This window comes from Ursus arctos, unplaced genomic scaffold (genome assembly GCF_023065955.2).
Source record: "Ursus arctos isolate Adak ecotype North America unplaced genomic scaffold, UrsArc2.0 scaffold_3, whole genome shotgun sequence".
Taxonomy (NCBI): domain Eukaryota; kingdom Metazoa; phylum Chordata; class Mammalia; order Carnivora; family Ursidae; genus Ursus; species Ursus arctos.
This window is the reverse complement of record NW_026622985.1, coordinates 85,241,745-85,264,785: the sequence shown is the minus strand read 5'-3', so window position 1 is coordinate 85,264,785 and position 23,041 is coordinate 85,241,745. Positions and strand designations below refer to the sequence as shown.

Below are 23,041 nucleotides of genomic sequence, written 5' to 3'. Positions count from 1 at the left end.
AAGAATACACATCAAAAGTGAACCCTAGGGCTTTGGATGATTATGATGTGTCAATGCAGGATCATCCCTGGTAAAAATGTACCATTCAGTGAGTGGTACTGATAATGGGGGGACTATGCATGTGTGGGAGCAGCAGGTATATGGGAGATCTCTGAATCTACCTGTCAATTTTGCTGTAAACTTAAAATTACTCTAAAAAATTAAGTCATTGGGGGAAAAAAAGTATGACAATTGGAACTGTTATTAATGGTATGAACAAACAGGAACTCTCACCCCATGGGTGGGAGTAAATTGGAGGAACCACTGAGAAAAATCCTGCAGTGTCTAGTGAAATTTAAAACTCTTAACCTCCATCTCAGGATTTCCGCTTCTAGTTATGTAATCCAGAGAGGCCTTCTTACATGTCATGTCTCATTCAACGAGACATGTGTGATAGTCATTGCAGCACTGTTTGTAATAGCAAAATACTGGGAATTTAAATGTATGTCTGCCCACCAACAAGAGAATGCATAAATTAGGGTATTTGTAAAATATAGTAACTACCATTCAATATTTATAATAAATGAGTCTGAGGAATTACTAAAAACACAATGTTAAACCAAAAAAAGCAAACTGCAAATTGTTTCATAGTATTACAACACACATATAAAGATTAACAACCTGTAAAACAAGGGATAAGTTAAATGGGTGATGGGGATTAAGGAGTGCACTTGTGATGAGCACTGGGTGATGTATGGAAGTTCTGAAATCACTATATTGTACCCCTGAAACTAATATAACACGCTCTGTTAACCGGAATTAAAAACTAAAAAAAAAAAAAAAAAAAAAAAAAAAACCTGTAAAACAATCCTTTTTAATGCCTATGAACACACACATATGTAGTGGAAGCATAAAACATGAACGGCAAATTCAACAATGAATTCTAGACAAAGGTTATCTCTGGGAGGGAAGTAGTGGGAATGGGATCAGGGAGTTCACAGGAGCCCCAACTGTATCTACCACAGTAGATGTACTTAAAAAAATAATTCTGGAACAAATATGGTTAATTTAAAGATTTGACCAAATTAAGTATATGACATGAGGATAGAGTGGGTATCCGCACGTTTATTATGTTGATTATATTATTTGTATGATTGAAGCCATACACAAGTATTTAAATTCGAATACATGATAAAAGCAATGGCTGAAAAGGTTTTTGGAAACATAAATTCACAGTCTTCAAGTATCAACCCACAGATTATTCATTGCAATGGAGAGGTGTGTCAAGCACTACCTTAATTGAGCAAGCTTAAAATAATGGGACAAACTGATATGTACCTCCTGATATGATATGCTGAAGGCATATCACCCAAAGAATTGTAGTATTGTTGCCAGAAATGTTTAGCCTGAATTAAAAAGCAAAACAAAAACTGTGGGACCTTTTCCAAAATAGCTTAAAAGTGTCAGGTTAACCACCTTCTCCCCTGGAAAGGGAGGGGAACCGCTTCTGACTCAAGGGAATACGAGAGAACTAAGTGTAATGTGTGATTCTTGATTTAATTCTGGGTAAAAAAATAAAAGGTCTAGAAGTACAGTTTGGGGGCAATTGAAATTTGAATACAGACTGAATATTAGAAATTATTTATTGCATTTTACTAGCAAATGTCTTAAGTGCGATTATGGTATTATGATTTGGAAGGAAATACTTGCTGAAATATGGACAAAGTGTCACGATGTCTACAACCTATTTTCAAACAGTCAAGGGGAAAAAACAGTATTTATATACATATAAAAAAGATAAAGCAAATATGCAAAATGCGTTTTCTTTCAACTCTTATGAAGAGTCAATGTTTTTCAAAACAACTTGGGAAAATAAACGAGTACTTAGAAAAGGCTCAATTGTGTATGAACAGCTTTTATAGCTCAGATAAAGTTCAGACTTATATATTTATGCAACACTATTTTATGAAAACTACAATAAAGAAGGTACTCACCTCTTTTTTTCTAATCCCACCAAACAGATTAACTCAGTAAAAACAATGCTTTAAGAGCCTATGTTTATTTAGTAGTTTTTAGGACTGGATGAACCTTCCCTTTAAATGCTAAACCTTTTTAAAATGAAAGTTCTACAATGTTTTGATCCCCTTTGCTTTGCTACAGAGCACACGCAGCACCCAACAGCCCCTCTCCACACCCCAGGTAACCATGCTGAGTCAGGCAGCGAGGCTCAGCGTGTTAGCTGGCTTTATAATACAAATTGCATTTCTGGTCAGTCTTCTAAGCAGCACACCTGCAGCGGCAATCCTTCCTGCCCTCCCTCCCCACACATTCCCCAGTGTCCAACTTCCGATCCAGTCTGCTGGAGTTTTGGAAGAAATGATGGGAAAACAAGAAAACAAAGTTTAGTAAATCTAAAAATCTTCATTTTCAATTTAGCTTCACACTCACAAGGTTTACAAAATGCTTTGATTCTGTGCCCCAGGCTCCTTTCTGATTCTGAGCTCCTGCCTATGTTCAGATGTCGCTACTCCATAGTGGACCCACTTACTCACGCATTCACACTCCCCTATGACTTCTGTTCATTAGCAGGATGCTTTTCAGCTAAAGACTAACGTTTCTAAGTGGTGGGCAGTAAATTAACTTCAATTATAACAATGACAAGGCCCTTTTAAAAAGATGCTAAAAAGCCATGGAAATGATACAATTTTTTTAAAATTTATAGTTGTACTATATTTACAGTTATGCTATATAACTATAGTATAGTGTAACTATAAAAATATGGTTATACTATATAACTAAGTATAAATTTTCTGCTACTACATGAGTCAAGACTCTCCCCTTCTGCAGTCTCTCCTATATATTAGGCTAAAATAATTGATGGCTGGAAAGGGAAAAATGGACTCTGAGATGATGTAGTCACTTGAACACAAGTACAATTGGGCAAGAAGGGAGTGGTGATTGTATACGTTCTTTTGCCCTAATCGTAGCCATCATATTTTTTTTTCATCATATTAATTACATGAGAAATATCAGCAGGTGATTAGTTTGGGAAATTTCACAATCATTTCTAAGGAACAAATGCAAATTATTATACCGTCATTTACATGCAGAAAAGAAAAAAACAATTTTAGGAAAGAGATGGCTTCATTTCTTGGGACATTTCTGTAATACATTCACAGTACTGAGTACGCTACTCTGTTAAAGAGCATAGCTATAGTTTGTTGTCTGCTCTACCCCACGAAGTAACCCTGAATATGACAGAAGTGTAATGTAGACAACAAAGGGATAAAACATTAGCATTTTCAGATTATGCCTTTAATATAACATTCAGAATTATATACCTAAAGGAAAACCACCACTGTGGGAATTTTATTTGTTGGATTCCCGTTAATGTTGATCATTTTCTAGGTAAAATTTCAAAAGACTAACCATACATTTGTTTTGTTTCTTTTTTTAAAAAGTGTTTATTTTTTTTACTAGCGAGGTTGGAACCAGGCAAAAAAATTTACAGAAAAGATGTCCATATATAAAGAAAGAAATAGCAAAATATTTTTTGGTCATAATTTAGAAACAAGCTAATCTATAAAAAGGGGACAGTTTTCCCCAATTCATCTCTTCCTCAGAAGAGCATAAGCACAGGCTCTCAGTTCCTGGATATCCTCAGCAGGCCTCGGATACGTCTGACAAGAGCTTGTATGAAACTATAGCGAGATCGAACTTTTGAGTATAATCCTTCAATGTCCAGAAGTTTCTTTTGTAGTGATTCTCCAAAAGCATTGATGGCGTCAGCCTGAAGCTAGAGGTAATAGATATGACATGGCGTTATTAAAATTATAGTCTCAAATATTTTTTATTCTACGTCTTCCAATTTAAAATACCTTTGAATTTTTGTAATGTGGTCCTTTCTCATGTAGCAAATTAACTAAACATTAACATTTCCATGCTAGAATTTATTGGTATAGAATTGTTTTTCCCTCTTTCCTGTCTTGTATAAGTGTGTAAAATCTTAAATAGCAGCAAGTATGGATCCTGCTGTTGATATATGGGCATATACACAAAAACATTTCCTGAAGGGCAATACAAGAATCTGTTAGGAGTGGATGCCTTTGGGGAAAGAAACAAAGGATAAGTTGGAAAGAAGCTTTTACTTTTATTTGATTTTTCAATTGAAAAAAAATTTGCATGTGTTTATTTTCAAAATATATAAATAGAGGAAAGGAACCTGATACACACTTCAGAATTCATGTATTTTAGAATGCATATGTAGTTTGGGATGGATTCTACTGGTATTATACTGAAACACTAAAATCAAGTGTAAAATTAGATGACTCTACTGCCTTTGCTTTTGCAGTAAAATCAAAGAGTGAGAAGATTATTTATTAATCCTGCATTTTGTCTAACTATGACAGAGCAGTCTAATGAAACACAAATAGTCATTAAGTCAACACATAGTTATCAAACATCTTCTGGAAGAACTATTCTTTGGTTAATTCTGCCCATGGCCTCACTAAATATTGGCTTCCCTAAACAAGCCTAGCCAAAACATGAATTGCTCTTATGAAGTCACTTAGAGGGCAGATGTAGTCAGCGCTCAGATGAGAGCATGCCCTTACCTGGATAAAGCCCAACCTTCAGCTTCAAGAAAGGCAGTGACCAAGAGGGATTAGGAACAAGCAGAGCCTTTATCAAACCAGGGCTAGGGACAGTCAGATGCCTAGCAGGAGATCCAGTTGTAATTCAATTTATCTAACATCACATACCCTGCTAACCGCTTTGTTCCCAAGACCCCTATTAGGTTCATGTGAGGTTTTTATGTTAGTTGTTTTTGGAATGCTCTTCATTCATTCCAATAATACTGGTCAAGAGGTTACTAAAGACATAATACTGTATCATATTATAGTCTCCTGCAATGGAATTTTTAATGGCTGCTCACAATCTCTCCATTAAATTATGTTCTGAAAAATTAAGTGCTAAGTGACACTTTGTGCTTATGAAGTCCACAAAGTTAATCTAAAGAAATTAGAAGTTTCTGGATCACAATGCCTACTAACAACTGAACTCTCACTATGTTCCTTCCAGGCACTACTGCCCTAGGAGCCTCACATACGAAACCTCATTTCATCCTGACAAAACTCTGAGGCTGAACTATCATTCCCATTTCTTCGGTGACGAAACAGAGGCTCAAAAGTAAGTTGTTTGAAGTGCCATAGCTCTTAGGCAGGCCAGAATTAAAATCAGGTCTTTGTGTACAATCCTGAAAATCATCATCTTACTAACATACTAGACTTTTCTTTCAAAAACGAAAAAAAGAATATAAGAATAGAACCTTACCTGGTCTATGTCATGTTGGCTCACTCCAGTCAGTCCACTTCTAAAATCCAGGTTGGTTTCTGAAGTGAAGGAATCTGGCAATAAAAGACACAAACAAGCCAGCTTTACAAGTATGTATCTATTATACGGTCGAAGAACCTAAGACAATGAACCACAGTGTCACCAAAAACAGGGGTCAAGGCTGAGAAATCTATCTCAACGTCCAAGAAATGGAAGCCCTTGGGAAGCAGTTCACTGGTCTAGGCCAGGGTTTGCAGCCTTTTCTTCCATTTCTTTCCCTCTAAGGGATCCAATACATGTTCATGGGTCAGAGAGGCTCACTGTAGCAATAAGAAACGTGGCCTAGGCTGACCCACATCCATTCTTCTGGAAAATTATTTGTGACCAGGGGACTCTGGAGCTGGCCAGCCCTTAACTGCAAGAAGCTAAAGAGCGGCATCTAAGATGTTCTTATGCTCCACACACTCCCCCATGAATAGAAGTAAAATACAAGAAACAGCTATGTCCAATAACTAAGTAGCTCTCGATTGCCCAGTCCACTCTTAGTAACCCGGAAACGTAAAAAATAAATAAAAAATGTAAGTGGTTTTTCAAGGCACTGAAATCTATAGGTATGTGTGGTTCACTAATTTTCAGAATAAAGTTTACCTTGTAGTCTTCTGCTTTTAAACAAGGTTCTGGAGGCAAACAAGGAATCTTGAGAATCCGTGGGCGTGCAGTGTAACAAGTAGTACTCCAGATGGCGCCAAAGAATAAATAGGCAGGTCTCTATGATAACTACAGAGAGCTCAGACTAAAGGAAAACAATCTCATCAAACCAGTTTCTGAGGAGGAAAACAAAGGAGAGACCACACCACTTCGTGATGTGATGTACCCACGGCCTCAGTCTAACAGAGAGGGGAAAGGTTCCTATGTCCCTGCCTCTTGTCCAGACAGAGTGACTGTATTCATTATCAGGATTACTAGCTCACTCTAAAAGATAAGAAAAAAAAGTAGAAGTTTGGAAACAGATCGGGCATTGACTGGAAAAAAAAATTATGTCCCTTTTCATAGTGTTGATGCCCAAATAATGTGAAAATCAGTAAACAGTTCCTACATTTAAAGATTCTCTTAAAGGTCAGCATTCAAGTTCCCACTGTGATTTCCATTAAGGATACAAGAACAAAGGGAAAGCAGTTTGGCTCGATTGTTGATCAACTTCACCAAACGCCGTCTTGCTAGAACATATTTCTGGGCAGTGGAGATTTTCTCAACACCAACAGGCATCACAGACTGACACAACTGAGGACCAGAAACAAACGCAGTATTAGCAATGACATCAACTATAACAGACACTTCGTGAAAATCTATAGAGAGGGTCGCTATGACAGGCACTGCGAAAAACATTCAAAGAAGTTTAAACATCCTTGCAGACAAGAGTTATTATCTAGTCAGGAAGCTGATAACCTTAAAAAACTGGGAGCCAAAGTAGTTGAATTCACAAATGAAGATTCATCTGCTGCTTTCTGGAAAAGGTCTTATCTCTGAGCCAGACATTTCCAATTTGCTGAGGGGCCGCCCAACCCTGAATTTCCTGTCCAACTAAAACAAAATGCAATGGGAGGTTTTTCAAGCCGTAGGTTTAACAGTGCCATGGAGAATTTCTGTAACAGCTGTCCTGTATCTTCTGAAGAAAATGTAAAGCAGACTTCTACAGCAAAAACTAAAATAGGCTCGTCAACCCAGAAGCTCCCTTCATCACACCTCTGCTCGGCGTGAGCACAGCGGTCCGACTCAAACTTCAGCTGCTGGGTTTGGCAGAAGGCAAAGTGAAGTGGGGCTGGGAGAGCACCCCGTACTTGACTGCAGTTCCTCCTGCAAGTGCTGGCGGCGCCCGAAAGCCACACGTGAGGGGCAAGGGCTGCCAGAGGTAAACCACCCCGTTCCAGGGATTACCTGAGCCCGGCAGTTACTCCTGCCTCGGGACTCGCTAGCTGTGTGGCTTTGGGTAAGTTATTCAGACTTCCAGGGCCTCCATTTCCTCATCTGAGAAAACAGGAGTAGTAACAGTACCTGCCTCACGTATGGAGACAGAACTTGTAGCCCAGGGCCCGGCACATCGTCACCACCCACCACACGGTCCCTAGGATTACTGCAAGAGCGCAAGAGGGAGGACGCTTTGACTGCTCTGAAGAGTGACATGGAGTTTTTCAGGACAGTTGGTGCAAACGAGGAATGGCAACATGGTTCCACATCCAGGCTGCCCCAGGCCACCGGGTGTAGTTCAGCCGTGCCACACGGGAAAGAAGGCAGCTGCTCAGGAAGCAAGCCTAGCAATTCTGCATCGTTCGCTACAATACATTATCAGCGAGTGACTCTGCGTCACCGAGAGCAGGTAGTCAAGCCTTATGTGCCATCCCACGTGTCTGAAATATTTACTGAACAGATACGGAAGATGCTGAAGGCACAGACGTCTTACTGAGGGGGTCACTTCTACTGAGTTAGCATCTGCACCAGAAACCCACATTTCTCAGCATGGGTTTTAGAGTATAAGTTACCAAAACTCTTCTTCGAAAGCCAGCTGCCGTTCTACCGAGGGGCAGGCGGAGTCCCGAACAGCTGCGCTGTCTGCCATCCAAGCGTTCCCCTGCTTACCAGGCGCGGTGCCCCAGGGAGGGACTCTTCAAGCCACACAGAGCAATCACTCCAAGCCCTTTCATCTCGCTGCATGCATCCATCACAAGTCGGACACAAGTACTGTGGCCCTTATTCGGAAAAGCAATGGCTTCTCAAAAATCTCCACAGCTCATTACAAGATTCATACCTCTTTGATCTCGTCTGGTGGAAGTTGCTCTACATTCTGTAGCTTGTTGACACTCCGTCGATGGCTGTCATAATAGCTGAAGAAATCATTAGCACTCTGTTTCAGCAGGTAGACAATAATGCCCAAACCAGGCAGGCGCCAATATGGAATCACTGGAGCTTGAGTATCTAATAGGGTTGATAATAAAACACAATGTCCCACTTATAAGACCCGTTTTCAACAAGGGATGCCCAGGAACTGCAGGGCATGTGAACTACTATCCAAACCAACCCAAGACTACCGAATACTCCTGACAGTTCAGAGGAGTGGTGAGGAGCTACTGTGATCAGTTATGTGCATAAAGCTGGAGCCCTAAAGAATAAGGAAATCTGGCTGGTGGACATGACAGAACTTTCCCTTTATTGGGGGAAGACCTCTTTGAGAAATCTAACACAAACCTTTGCATCCAGCTCCCCCCTCCACAAACCCCCGCCCCGTGAGCGCGCACACAGCACACGCGTGCGCACACACACGCCATACACACAAGTTTGGAGTTTTCTGAGCCCAGGTGAAGAAGAATTCCTGCCTCACCCTACAGCTCTAGTTATATGAATTCATTTCTGGTCTGCATCTTTCTGGTTGCTGGATTCCCCGCTCAAAGTCATTCTCCCAAGAGAAGGAGAACACTGAGATATTAAAAAAATATAATTAAATTTAAACTTCAACAACTCTCTTACCACCATAAGTCCATTTGGGTAGGAAAACAAAATGATCTACCTTTTACTCAACTAGCTTCCGATGAAGGTGCAAAGGAACCATAAGAAGTTGGGAAAGTCGTTCGCGAAGGAAGAACTGGAAGAAATGGTGTAAATAGAGCCGTTTCCTCTTACAACTGAGGGGTTCCTTGAGAAACACCTTAGTAATTTCAAGTTCAAGTTGGAGATAATCTTTAATGATTCTGACTGCCAAGAATAGTGCAGGAGAGACTGTGCATTTGCTTCCTTCCCCGCTATCTCCCTTAACGTTGCTTCAAAGTCAGAGTTGATATGTCTTCATGAGGAGAGGACGAGAGAGAACAGTTCCTTGTCAGTGGATGTTGCCACCAACCAGGACATCCTAGACTCATCTGAGTTGCCAGGTTTCCCTTTCCAGTCTTCAGTGAAGATGTGACAGTCTCTACGATACACAGCCTTCTCCTAGTGAAATTAGGGACTCTGGCCCAGGCAACATTTAGATGATACCTACTCTGGTAGGAACACATCCAGAAAGAGAATGGTCTAATGATAAGCCTATCAGGAGTTCTCACATGCTGACTTGCTCATACCTAGAAAATATGAAGGTGTGCAGAAGCGACCAGACTTAGACATGAGATGAGGACGGCTCATGACAAACCTGACTACAGAAACAGATTCTGTAGGAGACGGCGTGAGGTCTAGGCAGTAGAAATGCTACAGGAGATGGCCCTAAACCACAAGTGATAGCACATATACTGAACAATAACAGTGACGATCGGCAAGAACGAAAATAATGATAAGTAACACTTAGGCAGTGCTAAGTACCAGACACTGTTCTAAAGCACTTCACACTGAGTAACACGTTTAATCCTTACAATAATTCACTGGAAAAGAGCTTGTTATACTCCCATTTTACAGATGAGGAGACTGAGGCACAAAAAGGCTAAGTAGTTTTTCTGAAGTCATAGCAACAGTCGTTTATAGAACTGGACTCGAATCTAGGCAGTTCAGCACCAGTCTATGGGTTAAACTGCCCCTGTACAGCTGAATGTTCCTGAACCTACCACACTCCTACCCACTCCTGTGGCTACAACTGGCAAAGGTAGGTATGCAGATTAAACCTTTAAAAAGTCTGAGGAAAAATAAATACCAATATATAAGGCTTCATAAAGTTCATCCTCCAGTATTAAAGATCTAAGAATGACCTGGTATGTGAAAGACTGCCTCAAAGTGAGAAGAAACCAAATGAAATTTTAATAATTACTAATGACACATTATTAGCATATGATTAATGTTTTTGAAGAATAGATGACAAAACTACAATTTCATCTGAAAATGTTATGAGCAGGTTAAATTTGTTTTAAATGTTAGATTCAAGGGAGAAGAAAGGCGCCCCTTGGACACTTTATAATGGAATTACACAAACAGAGTTAGTTCTCAGCCCATTTACATGAGACAGTGGTTATATGTTGTTAAGCTAATATATTTTTCATAACATCATTCTATTAAATATTTTATGTGATTAAGTAATTTTCAGGGAAAATAAGATCTTGAAGAAGATGAAAATGTGACAAAATGATTTTCAGAAACCTCACACAGAAAGCTTCTGGAAGTCAGCAGCACTGCATTCCATTACCAAGCACCACTAAGATCCCAATGGGCTTTGTCTTCTGAGTGCCCTACAGGGTAACAGCTTTAATCAACCCACAGCCCTCACATTCCAGATCTCGCCTGCTGTGTCCTTAGAAAGTCATAACTATGTCAGCCCACTTAGCATCTACATTTTACTTTCCCGTGGTATAGAAATTTGGAGCTATACTACAAGACCCAATTTAGACACTGCTTTCAACTTAACATGATTTCACACATAAACCATGTGTTACATTTGTACATTTTTCACCCAGCGAGCTTACTCACCAATCTTAGAGCCTTTCTTTGGGGTCTCAAATACTATCTAAAACCATACTCTCCCCCCAAAGCTCTTCTAAATTTATCCTCAGAAAATCTTGAATTTCTCTGTCCTCTCAAGCTCTCTAGCCTGTCCACGGGACTGACAATAGTACCTCCTTACTGACACTTCTTAAAGTCATTTACAGATTTTCCCATTAATTACACATTGAGAAAAAAACTGCATCTCACTGGAGCCAACTAGAGCTTGTCTTAATCAGAGAAGCTTAATCTTCAAATACAGAAAGAAAGAAGCAGGCTCACCTTGCCGGGGTCCATCTCTATTAATGGTTTCTGACAGGCTAGGGGTGAAGAGACACACAGCATGCTGAAATGTGGGGGAGCTCTGTAACATGAGTGACTGGCAATATTCCATGACATTGGCACAGATCTACAATGGAAGAATAACAGTAACAAAATTATTAGTTCCCCAAATGCCCAAATATGGAACTCCAGATCTGAAGGAGAACAAAGTTACTGATCAATTTGTAAAATTACAAAAAAATTAAAAATCAATTTGCAAAATCACTCCCATCTGTTATTTTTATCACATGCTTCCAAAAACATACAAATGTTCAAGAACGGATACACAATGCCCACTCCTCTTACCTGCTGCATGGCCAGTTCGAGCTCATCTTTCTTGCTCACTCTATCTCCTTCCACATTATCATCTTGAAATTTAAACTGACGCAGTCTGTCAGAGCCCCCAAAGCGGCTTAGTAGTCCTAAACACTGGCGCTGAGAAAGAGAAAGATATTTTGTTCATATCTAATTGGGTATGTCTAAAATTAGTGACCTTTCTTTGAGGGATATAAAAAAGAGAAACTCATTGGGGAGTGGAATCACTCTTTAAAGAGTCTGATTTCTTACTTCCAACTGAGGCAACTGAAGTTAGCCCTATTAAAATTTGCCTTTTTGCAAATGCCATTTGCTTAGCAGTCAACTCATTAAAAGAACTTTTTTTTTTTTTTAGCAGTTCATCCCCATTACATTGTAAGCATTAGCCAAATAATTATTCTGTATCACACCAAGTAATTCCTTGGTAGATACCCATTAAATAAACACAAGTTGATAAACAATGAGAAGCAAAATGAGATGACAAATAGACAACACTTTGTCACAAGCACGTCCGTGACAATTTTGTCAAAGGCGGCTCAAGTTTAAAGACTGTTTCTCCTAGGGCCACTTCTGGGGACTCCATAAACAGGGTGGGAACACACAGGGAGCCTTGGCAGATAAAATGGAAATGTCATCTGCTTGAAATGTTGGTACTTTTCACCTGACAGTACAATTTTTCCTAAGGTTCTTGGAAGGAAAGGACAAGATTTTCACAACTGGCAATATATCTAGTGGTTGAAATCAGAGACGCGGGTTCCAATAAGAGGTACCTAACCTCTTGCCATGTGACCTACAACAGGATACTTAACCTCCACAAACCTCAATGCTCGCCATTCCTAGGGTGCAAATAGCGATTCCTACCCTACGAGATTGTGGTCAGGATTATCTGAGACAATGAATGAATCATATTTACATTTGTATACAGTACTCTGCACATAACATGTGGACAATAAAAACATGTACTTTAAAAACTGGTATCTCACACACACACCTAGGTACACATACAGACATCCACAGATATGATATATAATAGCAAGACTGGGTAAGCCAAAACATATTAAAAAGACAATATAAATTTATTTTGCCAAAATAGTTATATCTATTTTTAAAATAATACCTGCTGTTTGCTATCCTTACTGACAAAACAGATGCACTAACACATTTCTAGAGGTCACCTTATGAAATATCCTTCAAAAATATCTTTTTCTTCCTACCAACGAAAAAAATTAGAAGACAAAAAAAGAGAGAGGAAAAAAAAAAAAAGCAGAGTATTTGGGTTTTGCTGGTAAGAGTGTAACCCCTTCTGGAGTTTGATAATGACTCAACATGTCCTGTGTGTGTGCGCACCCTTAGACCCAGTGAGACCAGTTAGGTTATCTCATCCATAGCTCAAACATTTGTACACAAAAAATGCTGACAGCGGCAGTTTTCTTTTGGAAACCTGAAAAAACAGTTCGCGGAAAGAAGGTTGGTTAAGAAAATCACTGTATCAAAAACAATGAAATATAAATTCTAATATATAAATACAATTATTCTGAAGCCAATCAAAAGTGAAGCTGTTCAGATCAAAGCAGGCCAGGAGGCTCCCACAAAGGCTGTGATAAATATTTGGTTGGCAAGCTATCTAATATGTCTGAATACATTAAAAGGAGATTACACAACTGGAAGAGAGCTTGGGAATAAATTAGAAATGAGTACATAAAAACCAAGCAAACAGGGGCACCTGAGTGGTTCAGTTGGTTAAGCATCTGCCTTTGGCTCAGGTCATAATCCTGAGGTCCTGGGATCGAGCCCCACATCAGGCGCCCTGGTCAGTGGGGAGCCTGCTTCTGCCACTCCCCCTGCTTGTGCCTCCTGGCTCTCTCTCTCTCCCTCTGTGTCAAATAAGTAAATAAAATCTTTAAAAAAATAATTAAAAAAACAAAAAACAAAAAACCACCTACTCACTCTAGGGAAAACATAATGTTGCACCTAAAAGTAACCTATCACCCATTCTTAATCATAAATGACAAGTGCTGATCTAATCAAAATTATGATATAATTATGTGCATTTCAGTGGTTGGGGGGTAGTGTTGTGAGAAATGTACATATCATACAGTGGAAGAAAAAGAGAAAAGAGATCTAAGGTCTAATCCTCCTCAATAGAAAATCAACAAATGTTTCCTAAAATTCAAAAATAAGCATATTATTTAAAGATACCAAAAAATCAATTAAAACCATCAAGAGGGTTTGCCCAAATCCAGGAAACAAAACAGGGAGGACGGATGAGAGGACTGTTGGACTTTGCTGTAAGTCTTATAGAAGCTACTGTTTAAAGAAGTAAGAATCAGTTACCTGGAATCTTCCGATATGTCCCTGTAGCTCCATTAGCGATCCTTCATTTACGTCAACATCAAGTTCATTTAGTATACCTACAAAATTTACAATGCTTTTAAATAGTTTTATAATCAACAAAATTAAAACATTAAAAAACCAGGAAGAGTGGTTCTAGCATTTTATATTCCTTATATATAAGAACAGACAGACTTGTCATGAAGGAGCTTTGGGAAATACAACATCACACAAGTTATACGTTCACCACTACATGTTCATCTACATGCAATCCAAATCTAGATTGAATTCGTAAATTTAAAAGGTACTTTTTAAAGGTTTTGACATAAATCTACTTTTTATTTATAACCATAAAAGTTAAAATTTTCTAAACTCGGCAGTAAATTACATTCTCATGAAAGAATTTAGGATATAAAATACTTATAATGATATACATTTCTTTTTTCATTTAACTCTCCTAGGTTCTGTATCATTTGATTTTTTTCTTTTCCCTTAAAGTACAGTTTGCACATACACAAAGAAGTTCCCATTCAACTTCTGTTTAGACTTTTTACAAAATTCTTAAAGTGATCAACCTCTCATAGTACGAGGGAAAAAAACCCTTTATTTCTATTGAGCCCTCCAGGCAAACCCACTGGTTTCTTCTTTGTTCCACGGCTGTGGTCATGCTGAGGATCCACCTGCACCTGTCTTACTCACCCTAACTTTCTGTTTTCACAATCCCTTTAACTCAGTCCTTACTTCCAAGCATACACTCCAGAGCACGTAACCCGGAACCTTATCCTTTGCTTCTCATAATGACAAGACCTCCTCTTTCAAGATTTCTCAGCCCATGACCTCACACAAACCTACAGAAAACACTCCTATCATTTGGCACATACTGGCTTGCTATACCTCACCTGTGCCTCATTACTCTACCCCTTCCCATCTCCACCTCCTCTGGGCATCTCCTCCCAGAATCACTTTCTTTTCCAGCTTATCAAAATCTACCCTGCCACAGAGGACTTTTCCACACTATTTGGAAATATGTTCAGGTTTCCCTTATACTCCAAAACAAAACAAAAACAAGCAAAAACCTGGTTAATATGAAACTCTTGAAATATTTTTTCAACATTTCCTGCTTGTAATTTTAAGCCCTTCTTTCCCATCCTACCCCTTGAAAGCTGGATCGTGTATCTAACACTACCATGGAATTCAGGCCTCTTCCTCTTTGTCCTCAAACTTCCTGATCGCTGCAATGTGTGTTGCTATTCCCCAGTTCTTTTTTTCCACCTGCTGCCTCTGTTTAAAAACACTACTTGAGGGTGCCTGGGTGGCTCAGTCATTAGGCATTTGCCTTCGGCTCAGGTCATGATCCCAGTGTTCTGGGATCGAGCCCCGTATCGGGCTCCTTGCTCAGTGGGAAGCCTGCTTCTCCCTCTCCCACTTTCCCTGCTTGTGTTCCCTCTCTCGCCGCCTCTCTCTCGGTCAAATAAATGAATAAAATCTTAAAAATAAAAAATAAAAAATAAAAAAATAAAAACACTACTTGAGGCACCTGGCTGGCTCAGTCAGTGGAACGTCCAACTCTTAATCTCGGGGTTGTGAGTTCGAGCCCCACACTGGGTACAGAGATTACTTAAAAATAAAATCTTAAAAAAAAAAAAAAAGACCACCAATTCTCAGTTTCTGTAAGACCCTTCTGCTGTCAGTTGAGTCCTCTGTGTTACCACTTGTATCACTCTCAACTCCAACAAAACACTTTCCAGAATATTTGTGGGTCATGGAAAAAAATTAACCTGCTGGTCAGTATTTGAGGAGGTAGGACATACCCAGTATAAGGCTAGGCAATATAGGGGACACAGTTATAAATGGACTTATAATTTAATGGGAACATTTAAGATTAAAAAAATACATAGTAAAATTATGGGAGAATACAAAACGTCATCAAGGGCTAAACTGTGCAAAGTAGGGTTGATAGGAGTTAAAATTGTTAAAAGTTTGTTTAAAAAAATCTGGAAGGGTATTTGACATTATCTTCCAAAAAAATTTTAATATATATATTTTTCAGACCAAGCACTGTCGGGAATTTATCAAGCCTACCACCTCAAATCTACAAAAATGCATATACATATACACATAAACACACACACACACAGAGTAATTAAATGCCACATTGTTGGAAATTTAAAAAAAGACTGGAAACAGTAAACATGTTACAGGGGTCTGGTTAAACAGCAGATCTGGTTAACTCTCACAACTGGAAAATTATGCAGCCAATTTAAAAGAATGAGGTAGGAGCTCTATGTGATGATGAGAAAAGATCTGGAAGAAAGAACTTACAGAGCAGTGTGCATGGCATGATTTCATTTTTGTAAGGGGGGACAATTTTACACCATATGCACAGAAATTTCTAGAAAAATAAATTGATAACTAATTCCTTTTAGAGGATAGGAACTGCTGGTTATGGTACTTTCATTCTGTTCTTTTATTTTGTTTGAATTTGTCATGAGCATGTTAAAAAAAAAACTGTGCTCTTCTGAATACAATCTTAATATGGTGACAGAGTCAAATGATGCTATTATAAAATACAAAAATTTTAGGCATTTAAATAAATTAATGACAGGAGACTTCATGAATAAAACCATCTTACCAGAGGATTTGATAAAAGGTAAATTCTCTTTATACCTAACTCAGCACTTTTGGGTGAAGATGGCAGAATGATGTAGCATCACAAAATGTCCCTCCTGGGTCGCCTGGGTGGCTCAGTTGGTTAAGCGTCTGCCTTCGGCTCAGGTCATGATCCCAGGGTACTGGAATCGAGTCCCACATCAGGCTCCCTGCTCAGTGGAGAGTCTGCCTCTCCCTCTCCCTGTGCCCCTGCACCCCACTTGTGCTCTTTCTCTCAAATAAATAAATAAAATCTTTAAAACAAACAAACAAACAAACAAACAAACAAACAAAATGTCCCTCCTGTCAGGGTGCCTGGGTGGCTCAGTCGGTTAAGCCTCTGTCTTTGGCTCAGGTCATGATCCCAGGGTCCTGGGATCGAGTCCCACATCGAGTCCCACCTGAGCAGGAAGTCTGCTTCTTCCGCTCTCTCTACCCCTACCCCTGCTCGGACTCTCTCTCTTTCTAAAGTCATTAAAAAAAAAAAGAATGTCCCTCCAGTCATCAACCTAAAAAATGAATGAAATTCATCAAAAGAGGGTCGGGGTGGAGAGACTTATGCCATCAATACTGAAAAATGGTGATGGCAAAGGAAAAAAAATAAAGAAAATTCTGGTGAAGTAAGCAGCTCAAGCTCATGACCCTTATTCCACTCCTCAGACGCAGTGTGAAGGAAAAAAGATAAACCAAAAACTCTTGCAAATTCTCATGGAGACTCTTCAATTTGCAGAGAAGCCTTTTAGAGTTATTAGGTAAGGCCTACAGAAATCAAGGGAAAACCGTTAGGAAGAGAACCACTACAAAGCATGGTGGGACCTTAGCAGAGGCAAGAAGGATGGCCTGACTGGTTTCATCTAAAGACACTGGGATGAGTTGGGGAAATGAGTGTAACAAGCCTACAGGACTGAGATACACGACTGGGTGGAGTGGAAGCTACGCTCTCCTCAGAACAAGCAAAGGCTCCAAGTGCTTCAACAGGCACTGTGCTCCGCCCTGACAAACACTCTTCCTCTCCCAATACAAAGGGCTCAAGCACCGATACCCCCTGTGGAGGAAAACATATTGGGGTTGGTGGGGTGGAATCATGGGCTGGCCTCAGACTTGGTAGCAACATAGTAACCGAGGTAGGACAGCCTACGAGTTGCACTGCCCAGGCTCAGAAGCCATACTGGCTGGGAAACTACATCACCAGTATTATCTAGGTGACTTTCGAGAAGACAACCTCAGTTTCCTCATCTGTAAAATGTGGAAAATAATAGTTCTACCTCATCAGACTGTTGTGAGGAATAAATAAATATGCTAAGCGTTTAAAATAAGGACTTTGGCACATTATGCTTAATAAATATGAGCTATTATCATGAGCTACAAGTTCTGAGGGAAAAAAAATCATAATCAGCCATGCCATCTTTCAAGAATAGAGGCAACCTTTAGACATTCATAAACATTAGAGAATTCACAGACTATAATATACTTTTTCTTGGGGGAGGGGACCTCAGTACAAATTAAAAATACCAAGAGACAGGGGTGTCTGGGTGGCTCAGTTGGCTAAGCGTCCAACTCAGTCTTGAGATCTAGCCCGGCACTGGGCTCTGGCACCAACTCCATGCTCAGCGCAGAGTCCGCTTGTCCCTCTCCCTCCCCCTCTGCTCTCCCCCTACTCACAAGCGCTCTTTCTTGCTTTCTCACATGCACTCTCTAATAAATAAAATCTTAAAAAAAAAAAAAAAAAAACCCAAAAAACTAATAGTCTTTATGCTCTCATAGTAAAGAAACATTTGTCTGGAATTCAGCAATGTCTTCAGTTTCTCTTCAATTAATTCTTTAATCTGTTAAATTCATGTAAAATTAAATAATTTTCTAAAACTACACAAAAAAGGTAACCTTGTTCTCGTAAGTCACCTCAGTATGTCTCTGTCTCTGTCCCTCCTGTATGTGCATATACAGGAAACAGTGTTTGAGAAGCTGCTCACCAAACGTTAACATGTGACTTCGCTCTTGCTTCGGTAGCACGAAGACTAAAAAAAGCACTTGGTAATTTCTAGGTAGTGAGGTTTTGAGTATTATGTTCTTGAGCTCTTTGAATTTTTTTGTATGATCATATATCATTCTTATACATATAAACTTACTAATTAAAAAAAAAAGCAGTTAACTCTGTTAGTACCAATTTCAAATTAAGTCCTATGTACTGCAAAGCCGTAAAAGCCTCATTCTATTAAGTGTACGTCAGTCTGTAAAGAACTATTCAAAGTCCATTCAACATAATCAACTCACCAGGAAGTGCTGCTTTACTGATAATTCCTGTCAGCAGAGCCAGTTCCTGCAAAGACCCAGCACTCACATCCTGACAGCGCAGGATTGCTTGTATGGTATCGGAATGTGAAATGAGAAACTGCAACACCTGAGCCGAGGAAAAGGAGGGGAAACGGAAAAAAGAGCGGTCAAGATGAGCACATTTTTGAAGTACCACATTCAATGTAATGAATCATAGTGAATGTAATATAGCGACTGTCTTTTGCATTTATACAGTTTATTTCTTTAAGAAGCAAACATTTACCTAAAATTCATTAGAAAGCCAAAGATAGAGATGATTTCAAATTTTAGGAATTACTGTATTTAGAAGCTAGAGTAGAAAAGTATAACTTACAACTACTGTATGAAAACTATTACTTGGCCCTTATTTTATTTCTCTTATTTTTGTCCAAATGGAACTAGACCAGGAGTTTAAAAATGACTCACTGAATTTAAGTTGCTCTATGAAAATCTGACTAGCTTGACATGGGGACTATCACATAAAAGCTTTTGTTAAATTCTCCTTTTGATATAATACGAATGAGATAAAAATCCTGACCTCCAAACTCTGCCCTTCCACGTGGCATTTTCTAGTGTACTTTCATGGAGGAATCCAATTATTTTCACATGTGATGTCTCCTCAACTAGGTCTATAAATGCCTTGAAGGCTGAAACTATGCCAAAACAAGCTGAACGTCTGAATCACTCAGGAACTGTGCCCCCTTTTATTTTTTATTCAGATTCCTGGCCTTAGCCCATAACTGTTGGAGGTAGAACTCTGTAATCCCTTTTTTTTTTTTTTAAAGTAGGCTTCATGCTGGGCCCCAATGTGAGGACTGAACTCATAACACTGAGATCAAGATCTGAGCTGAGATCAAGAGTTGGACGCTTAACCAACTGAGCCACCCAGGCGCCCCTCGGTAATCTCTATTTTTAAGACAAGCTCCTTGGGGGTTCTGCCACAGCTAGTACAGAGTGGCATTGGAGAATCTTGTGTCATCACAATGTCCAACTTCTAATAAAAAAAAACTTAATCTCAACAAAGGAGAAGACAAGGAAAGTCTTTGAGTTTTAAAGAAGTGACTCAAAGGCCACGTATGGAAGTGGCAGGATGTACTAACACAGCATAAAACAGGTGCCATGTTAGAAAGAGCAGAATTCTACCATGGTGACATAAGCCTGAACACTGATGGCAGGGAAAGCAGTGAAAATTACCGTAAAGTATTAGGACGCAGTTCCTGCGGGTATTGCAATAACAGAGCAATACAATAAAAAACTGCAGTCATAATGATAAGTCTAATCAGTGAAATGGCTAAATTATACACTGTATTATTAGTTTAAAGAAACAGATTTTGTTTTGAAGGTTTCATTGAAAAGGGATGAAAATAAAACTAATTTCTGGTGCTCAATGAAAAAAATTATTACTTAGAAAATTCACTTATTTCAATTACTTCGTTCTCCAAATATCACAACCCAATGGGCCATTATCATATATCTTTCATATTTTCTGCAAGGCCTAAAATAGCGTACAGCCTCTCAATAAATCCCTGGTTAAATTACATTTTAGAAGCCGTTTATTCCTATCACAATAACCGCTTCCTTTTACGGAAAAACAAATTTAGAGATCTTTCTTTCCATCTCACTATTCTATGCTTTGCTGTGGGGTTTCACTCAAATAAGAGCGGGCCAATGAAGTTCACAGCAAAGCACAAGGGGCTGGCTTTCGACGCCCAGGGCTGCTACAGACAGTATGACGAAGGTAAAGTCAAGGGCGCTGTCTATGCCTCGGGTTTGTGCAATGGTAAAAGGACTCTGCATGATGCCTTCTACACCCAGGACTCCTCTCACCTGCCCCGCTGCCTGTAAGTGCTGGGCCGTGCTGGACGTGAGGATGACCTGGCACAAGCGGAGAGCCGGGAGCAGGATCTGCCGGTAGCGGTCCACCGGGGCTGGGATGAACACTGGCGGGTCCCTCATGCCGAACATGCTTCATTCATTTCCGCCCAACAAGGAGAGAGTGACAGTCCAAGAGTTAAGGGACGCTAACAGTTCCTGACCATCTCCATGGCAAACAAGCCCAGGTGCCTGATTAAGATGTGAAGCTACTAAGGAGAATTCTGCATCCCACATCAACAGTAAAAACGGAGTTATTTCAATTCTGAAAAATCCTGGTAAGGAAAATCTGCATAATGTGAAGACAATGCTTGGAAGCTCCTCAACATAGTTATTCTACTCTAAATGCTCCTGTGGGCCATAGAAACTATAAACAAGAAATAGATAAAAACAAAAGTTATTTTCTCCAAATTTCCCTCTCCTGTACGCAAAGCCAGAAATGAGCCTACATTGCCCATTATATTAAAAAAATCAAGATTTTAAAAAGTTAAAATCATTTCACTTTAAAGATTAGGTATTAATAAACTATCATTTATTGTAAATGTTTGTATTTAGATTTTTAGACAAAAGAAAATGGTTGCCTGTTGAAGGGAAGGGAATGGAAACAAAATATGGAAATAAATAAGAGAAAGGCTTTGCATAGACAAGTGATTAAATGCCAAGAGCTGAGGAATGTAATTAACTCAATCCTCTTTACCTAAGGGGAAAATAATAACTCTCATGTTTAAAATTTTAGAAAGCAATATAAAAAGCCATTTCTTTTCTGAAGGTAAAATAGTTCTACAGTTAATCCTGAAACACTCAAATATTCAATTTGGCAACGGATCTTTTGAAGAAAATTAGTAAAACTGACCTAAGTGTTATTTACTGCTAAGAGGGTATGCTAACAATGTTGCAGTCAGGTTAGACAAAAATGAGAAAAAAAAACAAAACAAAAACAAACCTACATTCAAACTGAACCGAGAAATCTGTTAAAAACCTTGAAACTTAAAAATAGTTTGACTAAAAGATTTCCAATGTGCAAGCAGTTGATAAAATGCTACAATGAGAAAAATATAAAATACTATTCAAGTCATCAGGAATAGGAAATACACAACAAATTATAATTTCACTACACTACTTTAAAGGATCACTATAACTAAAAATAAATATTCTTTTTTTTTTTTTTAAGATTTTGTTTATTTAGAGAAAGAGAGAGAGAGCACAAGCGGGAGAGGGGTTAGGGGAGAGGAAGAGAGAATCTCAAGCTGACTCCGTGCTGAGCTCAGAGCCCGATGTGGGGCTCAATCTCATGACCCTAAAATCATGACCCAAGCCAAAATGAAGAGTCAGACACTCAATCAACTAGGCCATCCAGGAGCCCTTAAAAATATATGTTCTATTGAACAGAACAATAAAGTTGGGAAGAAAAATATTTACCAACAAAATGCTCTCCTTTTCCCTCTTACATTACTGCTCTAAAATGGAAAGCATTAGGTCCCTCCTACTTTCACCCTTACTAGCAACTTCATTTTTTAGTAAATGGCAGGGACGCAGGACCCAAAAAGAGTCATCAAGATGAAAAAGTACTGCTCAAACAGAATGATAAACCAATGGCAAAATTATGTTTGGAATATCTTTTTTCCTCACTGATCCTTTACAGTGAAGAATTAGTAAGGAAACAACACCAACATATATGGACACTTACCCCTGTGGGTCCATCTCTGGGCGCATGTCATAGACCTGGCATTGTGCCAGTCTCACTATCACCCCAGACCTCAGCAGTTCTAACGCACCCTGCTGTATTTTAGCCACTCTTGTAAGAAATGCCTAAGAAGTTACAAAAGAAAAAGCATCAGTATAGAAATCATATCCAAGGGCCTCAGATAAAAATGAGACTCTCTCACAGCATATTTCTGATCTTTAATCATACTTAAAAGAAATTCCGAGCTAGCTATGCAGGGGCACATTATACTACGTTTCTCACAGGATTCTATGAGGATTGAGTGCCTTGCATGAAGTAAGTATTCAACTCAACTCTAGTTTTCTCTTATCATCATGTGGGCATATGGAAGGCAGGGAAGATTGTTTTGCCCACCACTATATCTCTAGTACCTAGTGCCACATCTGGCATGTAATAGGTATTTAAAAAATACTTACTGAATAAACAAAGGAGAGAAAAGAACTTAATAAGGAATCTAAGACTTCAGTGCTCCTATTATTGTGACATTGTAGTATTTTCAACCAGGAGGAAATGGAGAAAACAAATTTGGAGGAAAGGAAATGATGGATTATATACTGTACTGAAAATCATTAAACTAGAACCAGCACATCTACACTAGAATGTTTACCAGGCAACTAACAGAGTCTGAATTTTATTGTGAAGAGACAATTTTGCTCATTGCTCTCCTCAGAGGACTGAGTGTCCTATCATTCACCATCAGCAATAGCCTGAATGAGCAGCAGTTCCATTACCCAACCAACCCTCTCAGGATCACTTCGACTCAAC

The 23,041-nt window shown here is 39.1% G+C and overlaps 1 protein-coding gene across 2 annotated transcripts in view; it reads right to left on the bottom strand.

The window, feature by feature from the left end:
* Positions 1-3,272: 3,272 nt before the first annotated feature.
* NUP205 (nucleoporin 205) overlaps positions 3,273-23,041 on the bottom strand; it is a 95,004-nt gene continuing 75,235 nt past the window's right edge. For both annotated transcript variants that reach the window (XM_044388549.3, XM_026511586.4), the window contains exons 33-43: positions 22,241-22,362; positions 20,509-20,647; positions 18,643-18,769; positions 13,726-13,802; positions 11,383-11,511; positions 11,038-11,164; positions 8,114-8,280; positions 6,468-6,591; positions 5,959-6,087; positions 5,311-5,384; positions 3,273-3,775 (exon numbers count right to left, since the gene is read on the bottom strand). In XM_044388549.3, the coding sequence (XP_044244484.1) occupies positions 3,623-3,775; positions 5,311-5,384; positions 5,959-6,087; positions 6,468-6,591; positions 8,114-8,280; positions 11,038-11,164; positions 11,383-11,511; positions 13,726-13,802; positions 18,643-18,769; positions 20,509-20,647; positions 22,241-22,362 (1,368 nt within the window). In that variant the 3' untranslated portion in view covers positions 3,273-3,622. The remainder of the gene's footprint in view (positions 3,776-5,310; positions 5,385-5,958; positions 6,088-6,467; positions 6,592-8,113; positions 8,281-11,037; positions 11,165-11,382; positions 11,512-13,725; positions 13,803-18,642; positions 18,770-20,508; positions 20,648-22,240; positions 22,363-23,041) is intronic.